This window comes from Danio rerio, chromosome 1 (assembly GCF_049306965.1).
Source record: "Danio rerio strain Tuebingen ecotype United States chromosome 1, GRCz12tu, whole genome shotgun sequence".
Taxonomy (NCBI): domain Eukaryota; kingdom Metazoa; phylum Chordata; class Actinopteri; order Cypriniformes; family Danionidae; genus Danio; species Danio rerio.
This window is the reverse complement of record NC_133176.1, coordinates 53287758-53308571: the sequence shown is the minus strand read 5'-3', so window position 1 is coordinate 53308571 and position 20814 is coordinate 53287758. Positions and strand designations below refer to the sequence as shown.

Here is a 20814-nt window from a genome sequence, read left to right as displayed (position 1 = left end):
TCCTCCCACTGACTGCCCTCGATTTAAAACAATATTTATCAGCGCTCCGGAGGTGGCTTGCAAAATGTGGGTGGTAGTTGCGGTAGACTTACAAACGTCTAAATATTTAGCTACCCAAGAACACGGCCAGCAAATGTAAAATTCATATGGCTCCTTTTTTGGTAAAAGAGCGTGTCAAATTTCCAAAGACTTCCAAATGAAGCAGGACTCTGTAATCTTGTCCATACGACAGCTTCTTTATGGATGTGCCCACGTTGTAACATCTTATCCACTGATGCAGATACGCACACTCCAAACAACTAAGGGTGTGGGTAAAAATATCACAAGAGACACTGAAAATGTCCCAGAGGACACTGGGCGAAAAAATCATGTAAAGACGATGTTTAGTTCAACAATGTAAACGGGCCTAGGACAAAGCCTTGAGGCACTCCTACAACATTTTCCAGTCAGGAGCTCTTCTGGCTAGCACTTAAACATTATAAGACCATGTTTTGCTCTGTGTGGGAAGACAGGAACTGCTGACTACACATCTAAATGTCTGCTGGAGCAATCTGCTTTAAAAGTTTACGATGAGAAAAAAATCTGAGTCACAGCTTCAGGCAGACTGCGGACTCACTTTCCCCAACACTATGACAGTCCTATAACAATGGAGCTTGTTTTCACTCCATGGGTAACCTGACTATTGAGAGGCAACAGCAGCGATTAGTAGAGTGCTGAAGAGATGGAGGATTCATAGCAAACAGCAGGACATACACAGACCTCTCTGTTCGTACACCGTCTCTCTGTTACCACTCACAGATTCAGCACTTGAAAAGACATTAGAGAGAGGCGTGTGTGGGCGCATGCTGACAGGAAGAGCCGCTATGGTAAAAGGAAAGGATAGAAGGAAATAAAGGCATGTTTCTTTCATTTTAGTGCCGATGTCACAAGTTCTGATGACTGTTTTATCTGAAGGGCCCTGCGTTAAAACACTAGAGAATCAGAAAATCAGCAGAGAAAGGCCAAAATGACTCATGGGCCATCTATAATGTCCAGTGAATTATGTTTCCGGTGGCTTCGCTGAACTCTGCAGACAATAATTTACACTCATTCAGGAGTTCATCTCTGAAATGGAGTTTGATGTAAATGTGAAAAGAGGAGAAAAGTGGACTACCGACTGCATCAAACTAAAAAAAAATAAAAATAAAAACCTCCTAAAAGCCTCGAATAATAAGCAATCTTAGAATGCAAATGGAAGATGAACCTGTTATTATTTCAAGACAGAATAAAAATGATGAAACTCTCCTTTGACCTTGGCCAAAGCAGCAAAAAGCAGTACTTACAGCACACTGAATATCCCATACAGACTAAAAGGCAAAGCTCATGTCAGAGTAAAAAAGCAATTCTGTCAATCATTGACTCACTTCAAAGTCTTTCCATTCATGCAGAATGAAAAAAATCAAAAATCAAAGGTGACTTCTTGTAGAATGTTCATGTTCGTGAAACGCAATTTTGGGGACTTTTTTCAAACCCCAAAAAGGACCAAAGAATCATTAATATTTCATAAATGTCACACACTCTTTTAAGTCTGCTTAAGGCATGTAATAGCTTTATGTAAAGCAACGGGGTAAAATTTAAAAGTCTAATTTTGTTTGACAGCTGTTTTCACCATTATCTTTCGAAATATGAAAAAGACTAGCTTTGAATTCTGTAAAAAAATACATCACTTGATGAAATACTGCATGGAAATGCAAGTCATGTGATTTTTAAATGTTAGTTTGTGCGAACTTTTTTCTTTCATTTATAGTGTAAAAAAGAGAGGACTCAGTCTCCATATATATTAGGGGTTGAAGATTTTTGGAAATCGACTTTTATGTTATCAAAGTCGAGTCGAAGTCGACTAGTCAGTGATGATGTCATCAATTAAACACACAAGATGTAAATGCTTTGCAACTGTTATGTATTTGTGTTTTTTGTGCTCTGTTTTCTCTGTGTTTTTTCTCTCTCTCTCTCTCTCTCTCTCGCTCTGTTCTCCCGTATCTGCTCTCATGTATTCTCAGGTTCTGTTCATTGGTCCATTCAGCTGTCAGTCATTCCTCCCCGGTTACGTCACTCTTACGTCACATCCAATGAGCAAAGACCACCCGTCTTAAAAGCGCGCGCCAGACCACTCGCTCTTTCTTGTTTTCTTGTTTTCTTGCTTTCTTGTTTTCTTGTTCTCTTGCTTGCATTTTTCTCTTTTGCTGTTTGTCGCTTGTTTGTATTTACCGCGTGCGTTTAGAAATTACCCCGTCTAACTGTGTTTTGTTGTTGCTTGTTTCTGTGTGCACGTTATCCGTCCGTTATTCGTACATTGTTCTTAGTTTATCGTTGTTTACGAGGCTTGGACGAAGCGGACAGGTAAGAAGGTCACGTGACATACATTTCGCAACACTCAGGACTGCTCTGCTGTCTAGTACACTAGGTTAGGGGCGAGCGCCACTCCTTGTACTTTTTGAATAGATAGATAGAGTAGATATAGTTAGGACTCGGAAGATCTTCGTGTGTTAATTATACTGTTTTTCATATAGTTAGTTAGCTAGATGCTTCTGGGAAGTTAGATTTAGTTTGGGTTTTGTTCTTTTCATTTCTTTAGCGCCGCCCGCGTCCCTTCTGCCAGCTCTCTTGTTTTTCCCGTCTTTATTTGTTTCAGTGTTGTACATATTGTAAATAGTATATTTTTGCTTTACTTACTTTTTCTTTATTTTTGATTAATTCGTTGTTGTTGTTCACTTTGGGATTGTAAATAAAAGCACACATTTTTTGGCATTACTGTGGTTGTCTTTCCACTCATTCACTATTTATATAAATATATTTTAATTAAATAAATGTCAAACCCCACACCCTAGACTAACATCAGGGGTTTGTAAACTTTTTGGGGGCTCGTCCGGGATCATTTAACCCATTTTTAAACAATTAAAATTGTTTGTATTTATAGTTTGAGTGTGAAAGCAACCTGCTAATTTACAAAGGCCCACAGTAGGCCCGACCCGCGGAACGCGCTGCTCAGGTAAACAAGCGCACACACACACACACATTTCTCTCTGTGTTGTTTCTGGTATAAGTAAATAAACAGGATGGCATTGTTTGATTTACAGACATTTATTAATAATCCAACCGTAGAACAATTCGACCGCTGTAGAAAAGATGATTTAATACAGATAGCGGACCATTTCAAAATTTCAGTGGTAAAACAAGCTCTTAAGAAAAATATTAAGAGTGCCTTATACGAAAGGTTGGTTGAATTAAAGGTTCTCAAAATGCCTGTTGTGGAAGAGGAAGAAACCGAGTTTCTTGGTGCTGGCGCGCAAAGCTCAAGTGCAGATGAGCCGGATGAAGGGCGAAATGAAAGCGGTGCTGCGGCTGCGCTCACTGAAGGCAAGCCAACACTGTCACCTTTCGATCCGTTTTCCCCCGTTTATTCTGGGTCTAAAGAGGATGGACGTTTAAAAGTTCGCCTGGCCCGTTTACAGTTTGAGGCACAGGAAAGGGCACAAGCGCGTCAGGCTGAGAGGGAACTGAGACTCGAAATCCGCAGGCTTGAAATTACGGCCGAAAAAGAGGTGAAGCTGCGTCAGCTGGAGTTGGAGGCTTTAAAAACTCCTCCTAAAGTGGCTGCGCAGTCCACCCGTGCTGAGACCTCTGTTGCTCCGGTGGGCGATCCAACCTCAACCACCTTCGATATAAGCAAATATGTATCTCTCGTACCAATATTTAGAGAATCCGAAGTCGATACATATTTTAGCGCTTTCGAGCGCATAGCGGCTTCTTTTCGCTGGCCTAAAGATTCATGGTCCCTTCTTCTCCAGTGCAAATTGGTTGGAAAGGCACAGGAGGTTTTTGCTACACTGTCCTTAGAGGACAGCCTTAATTATGATACTGCTAAATCAGCAATCCTCCGTGCTTATGAACTCGTACCTGAAGCATACAGACAGAAATTTAGAAATCACAAAAAGCTTTCTAGCCAGACTTTTGTTGAGTACGCGCGAGAAAAAGGCGTTCTTTTTGATAAATGGTGTAATGCAAGTAAGGCCACTGACTTTAATTCGTTAAGAGAATTAATTTTGCTTGAAGAATTTAAAGATAGATTGCCTGAACGTGTAGTGGTATACCTTAAAGAACAAAAAGTTATGTCGTTGTCACAGGCAGCTGTGTTGGCAGATGAGTTTGTGCTTACGCACAAAAATGTGTTCTATCCAGTCCGATCGGATAAAAATCCCACTGTTCAGTCTGTGAATTTTCCACATATTCCGACTGCTACTTCCCGACCTAAAGAGGCAATAGAGTGTTACTACTGCCACAAGAAAGGGCACAAATTATCTGAATGTTCCACGCTGAAGCGAAAAAATCCGCAACAGCCATCTAAAAGTGTTGGTTTTGCAAAATCTATTACAACCAACGGCAATGATGAGAGCACTGATACGAGCTATACACCATTCTTGCTCAGGGGTCTAATTTCATTATCTGGCAACCCTGAAGATCAGTGTGAGATTGTACTGCTGCGTGATACAGGCGCTTCTCACTCGTTTATGGTAGAAAATGCATTATCTCTGCCTGAACACTCCTCTTGTGGATCTAATATTTTAGTCCAAGGCATTGAGATGGGTTTCGTCAATGTGCCACTATATCGCGTTCATTTACAGTGCGATTTATTCACTGGGTTTGTGTCAGTCGGCATTCGTCCTTCTCTTCCTGTTAAAGGAGTTTCATTTATCCTAGGTAATGATTTGGCCGGTGGTAAAGTAATGCCTATTTTAGAAGTTACTGATCACCCCAATCTTACCTATTGTCCAGACGAATTATCAGTAAATCACCCAGATACTTTCCCAGCGTGCGTAATGACGCGCGCCATGTCACGGAAAGATGATTCAGTTGACTTATCAGACTCTTTTATTGCGCCAGTATTTTCTGAGAATGTAGTTTCTCCTCCAGACAAAACAGCTACACAGAAACAACAGGAAAAATCAGAATATTTTAATTTTGATGGTGATGCTCTGAGTTTGCCCGTTACTCGTCAGCAGATTATTGCTGCGCAGAAAGATGATGATACTTTGGTAAAGTGCTTTGACTCCGTTGTTGATTCAGATCAGATTGATAAAAAGCAAATTGCGTATTTCGTTGAAAATGGCTTGTTGATGCGCAAGTGGTGCTCTAATATTGAGACTGATGCTGATTGGAATAATGTCTATCAAATTGTCGTTCCCTCCGCTTACCGCCAACATGTATTATGTCTAACACACGATCATGTGATGTCAGGTCATTTAGGTATCACGAAAACATACAATCGGATACTTAAACATTTCTTTTGGCCTTGTTTAAAGAAGGACGTCGTGCAGTTTTGTCGCACCTGCCATACGTGCCAATGCATGGGGAAGCCAAACCAGGTAATTCCACCTGCTCCTCTCTTTCCCATCCCAGTCATAGGAGAGCCATTTGAACATGTAATTATTGATTGCGTGGGTCCATTACCTAAAACCAAAACAGGTAATCAGTTTCTACTAACAATAATGTGTACTGCTACTCGATTTCCCGAGGCAATACCGCTCCGCAGAATTACAGCTCCTCTTATAATCAAATCATTGATTAAATTTTTCTCCACATTCGGCTTACCAAAAATCATACAAACTGACCAAGGATCAAATTTTATGTCAAAAATGTTTGCTCAAGTTCTAAAATCATTGTCTATCACCCACCGAGTATCAAGTGCTTATCACCCACAAAGTCAAGGTGCTCTCGAGCGATTTCACCAGACGCTCAAGTCTATGTTAAAGAAATACTGTGCGGATACCTGCAAAGACTGGGATGAGGGCGTTCCATTGGTACTATTAGCGGTGAGAGAAACTATCCAAGAGTCTCTCGGGTTTAGCCCCGCTCAGCTTGTATTCGGCCACGATTTGCGAACTCCTCTTAAACTTCTGAAAGAGAACATTTTGGAAATTAAGGAAAGTCCAAAAATGAATGTTCTTAGTTATGTAAGCCGTTTCAGAGAACGTTTACATGATGCTTGTAAATTGGCAAAAGAATCACTTAAAGCTGCGCAAAATGTCATGAAGCGTCAGTATGACACCCGAGCGGTCGCGCGCTCCTTTCAGCCCGGCGATCAGGTGCTCGTACTGTTGCCAATGCCTGGTTCTGCTCTCTCTGCCCGCTTTTCTGGACCCTATGTGGTGCAGAAAAAGTTAAGCGAGACAGATTACGTAATTGAAACACCTGACAGAAAACGCAAATCGCGCGTATGTCATGTTAACATGTTAAAAACGTACCATGTTAAAGAGAAAACTCAGATCACCACACCTGTTCTTCCTGCTGTTGCAGTTGTGAGCGATGTTACGCATTCTGAAGCTGATGATGATGGCCTGGTGTTACGCAATGCTCCTCAGCAGTGCGCTCGTTTAACTAATTCAGAGATGCTGAAAAATCTGAATTCACATCTCACGTATTTATCAGATTCTCAAAGGCAAGATATCATTCATTTAATTCAGAAATTCCCCAATCTTTTCAGTGACACTCCAACGCAAACATCCGTAATTAAACATGACATCAATATTCAAAATTCTTCCCCAATAAAGCAACATCCTTACCGTGTGAACGCACACAAGCGTGCTATTATGAGGAAGGAGGTTGAATATTTGATGGAAAATGGTCTTGCAGTTCCTAGTTGCAGTCCATGGAGTTCACCGTGCGTTCTGGTACCCAAACCAGACGGAACATTTAGATTCTGCACAGATTACCGTAAGGTTAATGCTGTCACTGTCCCAGATTGCTACCCTTTACCCCGTATGGAAGATTGTATTGACAACCTTGGTTCAGCTAGTTTTGTCACCAAACTTGATTTGTTAAAGGGCTACTGGCAAATTAAATTAACTCCGCAAGCTTCTGCTATCTCAGCCTTCGTTACACCAGATCATTTCATGCAATATTCAGTTATGGCCTTCGGACTGCGAAACGCACCTGCCACATTTCAAAGATTAATTAATACAGTTTTAGTCGGCGTTCCAAATTGTAACGCATATTTGGATGATTTAGTGGTTTATGCATCTGAATGGTCTGAACACATTTCTTTGCTGCACACTGTTTTTGAAAAACTGTCCAACGCCACATTAACATTAAATTTGGCAAAATGTGAATTTGCTAGGGCGACCGTCACATACCTTGGTAAGGAAGTTGGTCAAGGTCAAGTTCGGCCAGTCGCTGCGAAAGTCTCCGCCATAGCCGAATTTCCCGTACCTAAAACCAGGCGAGAGTTGCGCCGGTTTTTGGGTATGTCGGGGTACTATCGGAGTTTCTGCCGAAACTTTTCCAGTGTGGTTTCACCCCTAACGAATTTACTTAGTCCTTCTCAGCAATTTGTTTGGTCAGCTGAGTGTCAGCATGCTTTTGAGAGCATAAAAGCTTTGCTCTGCTGCGCTCCTGTCCTCGCGGCCCCAGATTTCACCACTCCTTTTAAACTGGAAGTAGACGCGAGTGCTTTAGGTGCTGGCGCGGTACTTATTCAGGAGGACCGTGATGGCATCGAGCACCCAGTCTGTTATTTTTCCAGAAAATTCAACAAACACCAAATCAATTACTCCACTATCGAAAAAGAAGCACTTGCATTACTATTGGCATTACAATACTTTGAAGTTTACCTTGGTTCCAGTTCGTTTCCAATCATGGTTTACACCGATCACAATCCGTTAGTTTTTCTCTCCCGAATGTACAATCAAAATCAGCGCCTCATGCGCTGGGCTTTGATTGTACAGAATTACAACCTGGAAATCAGTCACAAGAAAGGCACCGACAATATAGTGGCCGATGCTCTTTCCAGGTGTGTGTAGTTGGTCGTAATTAAACCGCATGCATGGTTTGTTTTGCGAGTTTTTTTTTCTTACTTTTTCACTTTTTTTTTTTTTTTAACAAACAATATTATATGTTTGTTCTCATGGGTGGGAGTGTTATGTATTTGTGTTTTTTGTGCTCTGTTTTCTCTGTGTTTTTTCTCTCTCTCTCTCTCTCTCTCTCTCGCTCTGTTCTCCCGTATCTGCTCTCATGTATTCTCAGGTTCTGTTCATTGGTCCATTCAGCTGTCAGTCATTCCTCCCCGGTTACGTCACTCTTACGTCACATCCAATGAGCAAAGACCACCCGTCTTAAAAGCGCGCGCCAGACCACTCGCTCTTTCTTGTTTTCTTGTTTTCTTGCTTTCTTGTTTTCTTGTTCTCTTGCTTGCATTTTTCTCTTTTGCTGTTTGTCGCTTGTTTGTATTTACCGCGTGCGTTTAGAAATTACCCCGTCTAACTGTGTTTTGTTGTTGCTTGTTTCTGTGTGCACGTTATCCGTCCGTTATTCGTACATTGTTCTTAGTTTATCGTTGTTTACGAGGCTTGGACGAAGCGGACAGGTAAGAAGGTCACGTGACATACATTTCGCAACACTCAGGACTGCTCTGCTGTCTAGTACACTAGGTTAGGGGCGAGCGCCACTCCTTGTACTTTTTGAATAGATAGATAGAGTAGATATAGTTAGGACTCGGAAGATCTTCGTGTGTTAATTATACTGTTTTTCATATAGTTAGTTAGCTAGATGCTTCTGGGAAGTTAGATTTAGTTTGGGTTTTGTTCTTTTCATTTCTTTAGCGCCGCCCGCGTCCCTTCTGCCAGCTCTCTTGTTTTTCCCGTCTTTATTTGTTTCAGTGTTGTACATATTGTAAATAGTATATTTTTGCTTTACTTACTTTTTCTTTATTTTTGATTAATTCGTTGTTGTTGTTCACTTTGGGATTGTAAATAAAAGCACACATTTTTTGGCATTACTGTGGTTGTCTTTCCACTCATTCACTATTTATATAAATATATTTTAATTAAATAAATGTCAAACCCCACACCCTAGACTAACATCAGGGGTTTGTAACAGCAACATTCCACAATTTAATAATAATAATTCCTTACTTTTAAATAGAACTTTTCTGGACACACAAAGTGCTTCACACATTTTTGGGGAAAATCTTTTCATCCAATTTTAATTTAAAGTTTAATTTAATTATGTTCCAGAGAATTGTAAAAACTCTTCAAAGAAGCAGCTCCAACAAGCAGAAGCTGTGGACTGTGAGCTACAACCTGTAAATAGGTTTAATTAGTTCAAATTGATCTATGACATGCACAATTTCTAGCATTAACGATATGTTGTAGCGAGGACATAAACAACAGGAAATGCTGTTTGGCACCGCTGACAATTTAGCTACAAATTCATATTTATTGATCATACCGCTGTAAAAAGCCACAATCTTCTGTAGCGTGTGCAGTGCTTCTCTCTGCAGTCGCTTTCCCTGCATTCTACATCTTAAATGACAAACTTACAAAAAACCTGTAAACATTTCAAATTACTTACACATGCTTATTCCGAATATATGTGAAAGATATGTAACGCGCTGAGTTAGGTAAAAAAAATACAACTTGTGTTGCAGCAGAAAAATCAAAACTCACATGGGTCGCATTCCACATCCTGCGATTTATTCTCCTGTCAACAGTGTCACTATATATTACAGAAAATAACTTCATTTGAGCATCAAAACATGAATAAAAATTAACATCGCTCCCATACACATGTGGTTCTCGTATCAAATGCATCTACAGACTATTCACACACACACATAGATAAAACGGCCATTGTCTTAAAGGAGCCACACCTTATTTTCACTTGTTACAGACACTTGACAGCTTTTATTTTTCGAGAGTAGGCATGAGGTTCAGCCTTTTCATTTTCTGTCTGATTAAGGCTCAAACAGATACTGCTAACAGCTATTCTGATTGACGCTGTTTACACAGCTGAGGTAAAGCACATGCTTGTGGAGGCTTGTTGCTTTACTGGTGACATGTAGCCGATCCACGAATCAAAGCACATTGTGTTAGCTGACCAATCAGAGCCTCTTGAGGGAGGGCCTTTCAGAGGAACTAGGAAACGTTTTCATGTTAGCAGAGTAGCTGTATATAATAAAAGTAAGATATATGTAAAATAACATGATTTTCTACAAATGAAACATGAGCACACATTTGCTTTGCATCTTATAAACACAACTCAGCCTTAATGTTACACTCTGGACCACCCCTTTAAACAATCTAAGGGCAATAGGGTATATGCGGAAGCATGCTAAAGGACTTTTAATTTGTCAGTAACCTGGCTTAAGCGCTTCCAGTGAACTGCATGCCATGACAAAATCGGCAAGTATAAGGTCTGTTTTCTTTAAAATTAATCTCCACTGGCTAAGTAATATCTCATGGTTTCCGCTACATTCATTCTTCGGTGGCAGGGCGCCACATCAAAATTCATCCCGCTACGGCTACATTACAGCATCTCATTTAAAACATTCGGTCGTTTTTTTAAGTAGCGAGTTATAATTGCACCAAAAATGTATGAAAAGTTAAGTGAATTATAACAGCGTGAACTTCTTTGTAACCATAGTAGTGCTGTGCGTTCTTTGTTTAACCCTTTGAGGTTACGTGCTGACTCACAGGTGCGTGAGGCCATCAAACACAACGTAGTTTTCAGTCATGATGTACGGCGTTTCCATAATTATAATTTATTCATAGATAAAGGTCTGTGGTTTTGCATACAATGACTTTAACTTGCTGGAATTTATAGCCAGTTTACTTCAGGACGCATTAATGACGCTCTGAAAGTCTATTAGAGACATACATAAATATTCCTAGCAAATCGAATAAATGTTGGATACATACTCGTTACATAAACACACTAAATCACACTACAGCAGCGTTTATTTGAGGGCGCGCAAGAAAATCTGCACTTCAGCAGCATATATATTTGAGGGCGCACAAGAAAATCTACACTTCAGCAGCATTTATTTGAGGGCGCGCAAGAAAATCTGCACATCAGCAGCATATATTTGAGGGCGTGCAAGAAAATCTGCACTTCAGCAGCGTTTATTTGAGGGCGCGCAAGAAAATCTGCACATCAGCAGCATATATCTGAGGGCGCGCAAGAAAATCTACACTTCAGCAGCATATATTTGAGGGCACGCAAGAAAATCTGCACTTCAGCAGCATATATATTTGAGGGCGCGCAAGAAAATCTACACTTCAGCAGCATTTATTTGAGAGTGCGCAAGAAAATCTGCACATCAGCAGCATTTATTTGAGGGCGCGCAAGAAAATCTACACTTCAGCAGCATTTATTTGAGAGTGCGCAAGAAAATCTGCACATCAGCAGCATATATTTGAGGGCGTGCAAGAAAATCTGCACTTCAGCAGCATATATATTTGAGGGCGCGCAAAAAAATCTACACTTGAGTAGCGTATATTTGAGGGCGCAAGAAGTTGTGCATGAACAGAGGAAATCGGCGCTCGAGCAGAGATTGACAAGCTCGTAGGATATTACATAAAAGCAATCTCGACATAATACTGTGCCCACGACATTTGTCAATGAAATAACGCCACATGTAGTGGTAGATCTGTGTAAAATGCCCAACAGAGTCTGCCGCCACAGCTGAAAAAAATCCTAGAGGAAACACTGCATCTGATATAAAGTGGGTCTCAGATTGTACAAGAAGCACTGCATTCAATTTAAATTTTCCCTGCCATGTCTTTAAAATACGAACATTTATTTTACCCCAGCATATTTAATGGAGCTTCTGCAGTAGCCTGCCAATTCTGACGGGCACGTGCGATTAAATGGCTTTTTGTCTTGTTTTACGCTTGAGCAACTAAATGAATGCCAAAGTCTGTTTGACTGATTTTATTTTAACTACATTACAACATTGATGCTGTAAAAGAAGCGTATAAAAAGGAAAAAAGTCCCATTAACTGTTCACCAGAAGTTAATCAGTATGGGAAGAAACATTAGCTCATCATATACCCTATTTCATCCAGTTAACCACCTTCGTCTGCAAAGCTGCCAGCCATGTAATCAAAAAGCGTCACAGCAGAGCATTAAAGTTGACCAGTTGGTAGTGGGTGTAAAACCTAGTACATATTACAAATACATGTTTGATAGCTGAGATTTCTTTTTATTTCTATATCTACCTTCCAAAGCATAAAATTAGGCACCAAATTTCTTGAGCACAAACTCCAAACCCCCATGTATTTTTTCTTTTATTTCTGATTGTTTACTTGCCGAACAGATTTATAAGGCAGCTTTTGACTCAAGTAAATTATGCTCTAAGGGGCAACGATCGATGAGGATTGTTTCCAGACTCTTTAAACCAACTGGATTTCTGTCTCTCCACGGAGCGCGGTCGTGGGTCTGTGCGAGGTGATTGGCATCTCACTCATTCCTGGCGAAAAAAACAGCTGCCTGCTGTTCGAGCTAGTTAAGAGCCCAGAGCACGACAGCGCGTGACACAGGACAGGCATGAATACTCAATGCTTACAAAGCCATTTCTACAGGTATGCCCAAAAATTTGCTTTCCAAAAGGCAAAGAAATGCTGGAGGAATAAGAAAAAATACTGATTTTAGATAACTTATTCTTATATGACGATGATGCTCATCTATCATCAATATAAAAAGGATAGATCACCCTTAAAAATTTCAATGAACAACTTTTTAGTCACCCTCAAGATGTTCCAAACCTTATTCTTATCTGAAGATTATGCCCCCCATCAATCATAGATATAAAAGGGATAGTTCACCTCAAAATATGGAATGAATAACTATTTAGTCACCCTCGAGATGTTCCAAACCTTTATGATTTCCCTTCATCTGTTGAAAATAAAAGAAGATATTTTGAAGAAACTGAAAACCATTGATCTCCACAGTGGGAACAATGAATACAATGAAAAAAAAGAATCTTTTGTGTTCAACAGAAGACCCACAAAGATCTGAAACGAGGATGATTTTTTGTGATCTATCCCTTTAAAGCTGCCTTTACATCAATTCTAGAATAGTCAGTCACTGTTTGAAGCAGCAGACAGTAATAAAACCAAGCAAGCACTGAAATGGTGTTAGACGAGTTTATTATTTGTCATCCATAGTGGATCATAATTTTAAACGCTTCACTGGAGAGCGGAAATCCAATTCTTAAGAGCCTTACATGATTGGATGGAGGAAATTAGACAAATAAAAACATTTAATTGACTACTACAATAGAAATAGAAGTGGATGAGGAGGAAAAAAAGGGATATATGACTAGCAAAACGGCTACATGCAGGCATTTCGATATTATATAAAAATACATATCACAAATGGTGTATAAATGGTTAATGCATCTGTGGAAAATACACCCAAGGTTACCTTCAGAGGGGTTGACGGCTGCCGGTAGGCTCTCCCAATCAACAGTGCGTAAAGGGCAAGGGTAAGCAGAGTAAATAGCATCTATCCCGTTTTCCTGCAGGCCAAAAAAAGCATATAAACACAGGTTAAAGCATAGCGTACTGACATAAACCCTCAGGCGGTGGCTTTTTACTGAAGCTGACCACTTCTTGCACTTCCCTAGAACACCTGAGACAGGGTGCTAATTAAATCAGGAGCCCGTTGCGGAGCAGTTCATCGCACTTTAGAAACTGTTTAAAAGGTCGAAGTCCTATAATTGATTCTACATTTTTGTAGGTGGTGCTTAATCATTAAAAAGTCCAACATAAACGTGTAAAAAGTGTGCTATCACAGTTATTTCTCATAGAGGATATAAGATGCAAAACCAAGCTATGGTGTAAAATACTGTTGTGTTAAGGGATTTTATAAGGTACTTGTTTTTTAGTTGGGCGAGATGAGGTTAGTCACCCATTTAGAATCAAATTAACCTGCTTGCAATCAAACAGACTCAAGTGGAACGGGGTGAGGACGGAATGAAATTGGTGTTAAAGCCTCTAGGAAAGGCTTTTTTTGTTAAACAAAATGTACAAACAAGCAGAACAAAAAAGAATAGTTAAAGAATTAAAGGTTTAAAAAGGATCTAAAAGATAAAAAGTCACAGATCACACATCTCCTGCACTATTACCAACCTAAAAAAACTAACTTTTATGTAATTATTCATTTATTTATTTTCTTTTCGGCTTAAGTCCATTTATTAATTTGGGGTCGCCACAGTGGAATGAACCATTAACTTATCCAGCAGATGTTTTACGCAGCAGATGCCCTTCCAGCTGCAACCCATCACTGGGGAACATCACACTCATTCACACACATACACGACGGCTAATTTAGTTTATTCAATTCACCTGTACCACATGTGTTTGGACTGTGGGGGAAACCGGAGCACCCGGAGGAAACCCACGCCAACACAGGGAGAACATGCAACATTCTCCACACAGAAACGCCAACTGACCCAGCCGGGGCTTGAACCAGCGACCTTCTTGCTGTAAGGCGACAGCGCTACTTGCCTACCCTTTTAAATTAATAAACAGGATCACTTGAACCACCAAGACACTCAGTAAGAGTAAACTTTAATAAATGGACAAGGCAATGCGTTCCGTGTGCTCTCCAGAGCAATCTTTGATGAGCGATGGACAATTCAGCACTTCAGTGCATTTGATTTAAGTGCATTTGTGCATATGGAAAAGGAACAAAAATTTGTAACCTCACATACAGAAATCCATCTTATAGATATGAAATCCACCAGGAAAACCACTCGCCTCATTAAGCTGCATGCTAATGCAAGGCATTTCTTTTTGCAGGAGCCTTTCGACCGGGGATGAGGTAAATAATTTGCAACACTAGAAAAACATCAGTGTAAGTTTATCGATTACATTTGTTTTTGTGCTTTTACAGTTATTTTTCCAATCCACTGGTCACAACTCAAAGGTGAACTCAGAAATACGTTGCCTCCATCAGGCATTCAAGATTATACAGAATTATTAGCCCCCTGTATATTTTTCCCCAAATTCTGTTTAACATAAAGAAGAGTTTTTCAACACATTTCTGAACCTACTAATTAACTAATCTCTAATAAATGATTTATTTGATCTTTGCCATGATGACAGTCAATAATATCTCACTAGATAATTTTAGCATTCAGTTTAAAGTGATGTTTAAGGCTTAACTAGGCTTTTTAGGCAGGTTAGGGTAATTAGTAGGGCCAGACGGAATCTGCGGATGTTTTTTGCTATTTCTGCAGAGAATTTTGGTAAAAATCTGAGGATTTCTGTGGAATTATTTTGGGAGTACCCAGCGGAGTATCAAAACTAAAACCTTAATATATGAAACAAAAAGTAAAAAATTACTGAATAAAAACTGAATAAATTTAGATTTACACATTCACTCAAGTAAATAAACAGAATTAATGATGGGCTAAAAATCTGTGGAATTCTGCGGAAAATCGGCGAAAAATCAGCGGAATTCTGCGCATGCAGATTCCGTGTGGGCCTAGTAATTAGGCAAGTCATTGTATAACAGTGGTTTGTTCTGTAGACTATTGAAAAAATATATTGCTTAAGGGGGCTAATAATATTGACCTTAAATGTTTTTATTCTAGCCGAATTAAAACAAATAAGACATTCTCTAAAAGAAACAATTTTAGAGGAAATAAGGTCTTTGCACATCGAAGTCAGAAATTTTTTCATGCATTTTTTATAATTTTAAACAAACCTTGCACACAGAGTCCCATGTAGACGAATTAATCCAATATGAAAAACATAAAACATATCAGGGTCCATTCAAGCAGCGAATCTTTGCTCTCCTCTCTTCTCCACAGTAGGAAAAGAAAGAGGAAAAGGCTATACATACATACATAGAGTTCATCCAATACTGCATTGAGGAAGGAGAGTTTAACTCATTCTCCCAAATGCAAAGTTTATTTCAGGGAATCAGAGGAATTTTGATACATTGCTTGTGAAACTTCACACATTCAAGTACATAAACAAATCTTGCACAGAGACTGGCAGCACCTATAGACTTTATATTAGATGCCTCCATGTGCAGATTCTTTAGTTTTCCAGCATATGTTGAATATTTGATTTCTTTCCAGCAGTGTCTGATTTTGAGATCCATATTTCATACTGAGGACAATTAAAAGATCCAAACACAATACTATTAAAAATGGTTTAAACACTCACAAGCTATGTTTACATCCAAAGATGATAATTAAATATATGTTTAAAACAAGCATATCGCATGAAAGACATGCAAATAAAGAAATATTTCCATCCAACGAGTCAAAGAGAATAAAATGGTCACACAGTATGTCTGATAATATTTTTCTTCTGCAAAAAGTCTTATTTGTTTTATTTCGCCTAGAATAAAAGCAGTTTTTAATATTTTTTAGAAATTTTAAGGCCAAAATTATTAGCCCCTTTAAGCTATTTTTTTTTCCAGATAGTCTACAGAACAAAACATCGTTATACAATAACTTGCCTAATAACCCTAACCTGCCTAGTTAACCTAATTAACCTAGTTAAGCCTTTAAGGGTGCTTTCACATCTGTAGTTCGCTTCATTTCATCCGGACCAAGGGCAATAAATGATACATTGTTGCATCTTCTGCCGTCTTTGGGTTGTTTTCACACCACACTGCTGGCTTTGATCCGAACCACTTGAAACGAACCAAAATCTTTGTCATCTGACAAAATCCACATCTCTCATTGGCCAGATGTTGTTGAACATATTTCCTAAACTGCTTATTGATTGGTCAGAATTCACGTGCGGTAAAATGCCAGTGAACTCCCGCAGGTAAACAAAACCTTTTACTCTGGAGGGATGTCTGCGCTGGCTGATTGTATCCCTGCTTTAGACAAACTGTACATTACGAAAATAAAGCGCAGCCGCGGCTGGAAAACGTGAATTAATTTAGCTAAACTGCGACATGGTCATCTTGCGGAAATATTACCAAAGATCCATCAGGTAATGTTTTCCCCCTCTTTCTCTCTGTTGTTCATAGATATATACACTAGATGTCGCCTGGCCTATTGTTGTCTATAGGACGGAATGCGTCAATAGCGCCGCCATCTTGCTACAGGGTAGCGCTCCTTTGAAATGAATGCGGGACCAAGGTACAGTGGAGGACTGTGGCCATCCAAAGCCAGAGATATACACATATACACATATATCTGTGATCGGGAGTTTTCCTGGATGTTAGTGTGTAATTTTTTTTTCTAATTACGAAAATTATAATTTTACATCACTTTTCTACATTGATGGATCAGTGACCGCACGGGCATTCCTGACAAAAAGCTTGTGTTTGTGTGTACAGAAATGTACTATTCACCCTCCCTGTTAAATTTGATCTAATCCGTGTCCTGAAACACCCCCCCTCACCTGCTTTCACTTCTCATACTGACGGAGGGAGCGATTCGTTTGTAAATGAATCCCCCGAACGACTCTTTCACTAACGTTAGCCGACAATAATACAAGTTTCTGGCAGCGCAGCATCTCGTTGTCATATTTCTTTTGCATTGTTTGCTGATTTTATTCAACAAAACTAGCATAAGCCGAGTGTTTAGTGCGAGTTGGAGCTACTTTGCCGTATGGTGAATGCAGTAAGTGACTGTCATCATCAATAACGTTACCTGATTAGCACAAAAGTTCAGAACATTCAAAAACAGAAAAAAATTTAATATTACCTATGAAATGTTCTGCCTTTGTGCTTTGTTTTCTTTGTTTGCTCGTTACTACACCCGTAGACAGCGCTAAAGTCCCGCATCTTTACGTAATAACACTGTCTTGACTAGTGCAGCTGAATGACATTTGTCCTGGGAGCACTGTACCAATGTGGCGGCGCTATTGACGCATGCTGAGGGTCCCTATGCGATATCTAGTGTATATATCTATGTCTGTTGGTAAAGCGCTGTCAACAAAAAATTTTCCTCCATATCCCATAATGCACAGCGCATTGGCCTACGGCAGCTGAATTAGTCCAAAACGCGCAGTACTTTTTGCGGTTGGACCTCTTTTAGTACGGATCATATTCTCACCACAAACGAACCGCTCCAGGGTTCGTTTGAAAGCGTACCGAGACCACCTCTTCAAGCGGGTCTCGGTACGCTTATTTGGTCCGCTTTTGGTGCGCACTCGAGTACGATTGCTGCATTCTCACCTGCCCAAACGAACCGTACCAAAAGAGAAAACGAACTCTAGTGTGATTCAATCGAACTAAATAAGGCAGGTGTGAAAGTCACTTTAAGCTGTATAGAAGTGTCTTGAAAAATACTTAGTCAAATATTATTTACTGTCATCAGGGCAAAGATAAAATAAATCAGTTATTAGAAATGAGTTTATACAACTATTATGTTTAGAAATGTGTTAAATTCTTCTCTCCGTTAAACAGAAATTGGGGGACAAAATAAACAGGGGGGCTAACTACTCTGGAGGGCTAATAATTCTGACCTCAACTGTATATAAAACGTATGTAGATTTATGAAAATAACCTATAGCAGTAGCCAAATCAGACAGCAGAACAGCTAAATTATTTTTTTCTCAGGTTGTGTGCCAGTGTCAGTGCTGTTTATGTTTGGTATGAGCAAAAAAAAAATGCCTGGACTCAAGTCTAATATTATCAGGTCGGTCTCAGGTGAGTTCTTTCATTAAAATCACGTACTTATGCAAGCCAGTTTCAAGTAAGAAGTCACTCTGGGAAGGTATATATGTAAGGACTCAAGCTGACTTTGAGAATAAGCACAACATGCTGCCTCTGTTGACAATGCTTTACTACAACAATAACACTAATTCTGTTATGGCAACTCTTGTAGAGATTTAGTATAGTAATGAATGATGCGTATGGCACAGTTGGTCTTGGTGGCATGCTGTAGATCTGCTATGCTGCTGCTTTTATTATTGGCGCAGAGCAAGTGCTAAGAATTTCCACTGCCAGTATATTTACAGACATGCAGGGTTTATGAAAAACATGCTGTAGATTTAAAGCGCAAGCTACACTGAGGTATTTAAATGCTAACAAGCAAGCTAACTGGCTGTTGACACAGCAACAACCGATCATCTGCGTCATGTAGTTGATAATGTGGATGGAAGCACATTGGATAGGACCAATCTTGACAGAGCTTTGTATAAAACAAATCAAACAGTGTATTTTTGACATAATGCAACACTGAATATTGCATTCATCATATTAAAATGACAGTTTATGAATACCGAGATGATCTACAACTATTTTTTGATTGGTGATGATTGTTCACGAGTCCCTTGTTTGTTCTGAACAGTTAAACAGCTTTTGTTCTACAAAAGAAAAGTCTCCATGTCCTGCAGATTCTTCAGTTTTCCAGCATATTTTGCACATTTGATCCCGTTCCAGCAGTGACTGTATGATTTTGAGATCCATCTTTTCACAATGAGAACAATTGAAAGACTCAAACACAACGATTGAATTCACCAAAACTAGCAATGATCAATCACATTTTTACCAATTCTGCATGGAGTTCATAAATTAAGTGAAGTTTATTTATAAACTACTTTCAAGAGGAGCACGTGCTTATGATTGACAGCACCTGGTCCACATTAGCTAACACTGATTTACCAATCAGACGACTCCTTATCCCCTATAAATAACCAGAGTAGCTTACTTCAGCCCTCTTCGTCTTAAGGAATCCCCCCCTTCCACCCCTACTCCTTCCATTTCATTGTAAGGGCAGCACGGAGGCCAAGTGGTTAGCACCACGGCCGCACAGCAAGAATGTCACATTCTCGGACACTTCCTGGCCAGGTCGGCATTTTTTATGCGGAGTTTGCATGTTCTCCTCGTGTTTGCGTAGGTTTTCACCGGCCTCTCCCGTTTCCTCCCACAGACCAAAAACATGTAACATAAGTAAATTGACAAATCTAAATTGACAGCATAGACACTTCATAGAATTAATCTACTTCCAATTTTATTAAGCAAGGGAGTTCTCGAGACCTACCTGAACTCGGACTCGGAACAGGAGGGAGCCCCGGGCTCGAGGATCTCACGAGTTCAGGGCTCTCTCCCGGGACAGCATGCCAAACAAGCTCCATAATCAATCATCAGTTAAGGGCGAACTCTTGAAATCTTTTAAACATTAAGAAGCACTTAAAGCACCCTAGCCATCGCAAAATGTTCTAATGTTTATAGTTTCTGTCTTGGCACCATCTTATTGGCAAACAGATTTTCCATGCTAAAACCTCTCTATAGTATCTCAAAATGCAGTTAAACTCTTATGTGTTGTGCCTAATGACATCCTTTAGCAATGGCTAAATCCTCAACCCGCCTCCATTCTCTTACAAACCGTCAAACGGAGCTTACGAGATGTTCCTGGTCAGTGATCTACAGCAGGACTGATTCTAGTTCTGTTTGTTAAACAGTAGCCAGCGATGGATGGCGCATCTCTGCCATTACAAATCCAGCCCGGCCATAAGGTTTGGCTCGGTGGATAAAAATGTCATTTGCTCTAAAAGCAATGAGCCACCGGCAACAGCTGCAGAGCAGACCTAAAGCAGAAAGCACGCAGCCTGGAGAAATCCCAGCGGACTGCTGTGCATTAAGAGAGCCTGCTGAGCTCCGACTCATTCACACACACCAAATTGATATCCACTAGCGTGACGGGAAATATCTGATTTATAGTAGCTGAAAGCCAGAGGTGGCAAACACCAAACACACACACACACACACAGAGATACAAGCAAGCTAGAAGTGAAGTTCTGCAGCCGGCCCAAAAACTCGGCGACAGCAGCTGTGTGTTTTTATCACCTACCGGGGACTCGACTATTACATTGTGGTCTGGGGCAGACAGAAAAAAAAGGGGGAGACTCGGTACTGTTACTCTGTTTGCTCGTCCTGTGGGAGTCGTACAGCAGAAGTGTGTATGAGGCCACTGCAGGCCTTTTTTACTCATTATCGGCAGATTTCTGCAAGTGTTGTTGGAGTTTGTGGGTCGTTTAGATGCTGAGTAAATCAGCAGGACTAATATGGAAGCGC

General features: G+C 40.0%; 1 protein-coding gene across 16 annotated transcripts in view; it reads right to left on the bottom strand.

Annotated features, from left to right (window-relative positions):
- Positions 1–20814, bottom strand: part of gstcd (glutathione S-transferase, C-terminal domain containing) — a 158422-nt gene that overhangs the window by 72096 nt on the left and 65512 nt on the right. For 12 of the 16 annotated variants that reach the window (XR_012392707.1, XR_012392727.1, XR_012392742.1 and 9 more), the window contains one exon: positions 13240–13333. Coding sequence is in view for 11 of the 16 variants with exons in the window: in XM_009294165.5 (XP_009292440.1) it covers positions 13240–13333 (94 nt within the window). In the remaining 5 variants the exon portion in view is untranslated. Of the gene's footprint in view, positions 1–11757; positions 12435–13239; positions 13334–20814 lie in introns of those variants that run through there. The other 4 variants (XM_073927347.1, XM_073927389.1, XM_073927411.1 and 1 more) reach the window with 1 other exon arrangement.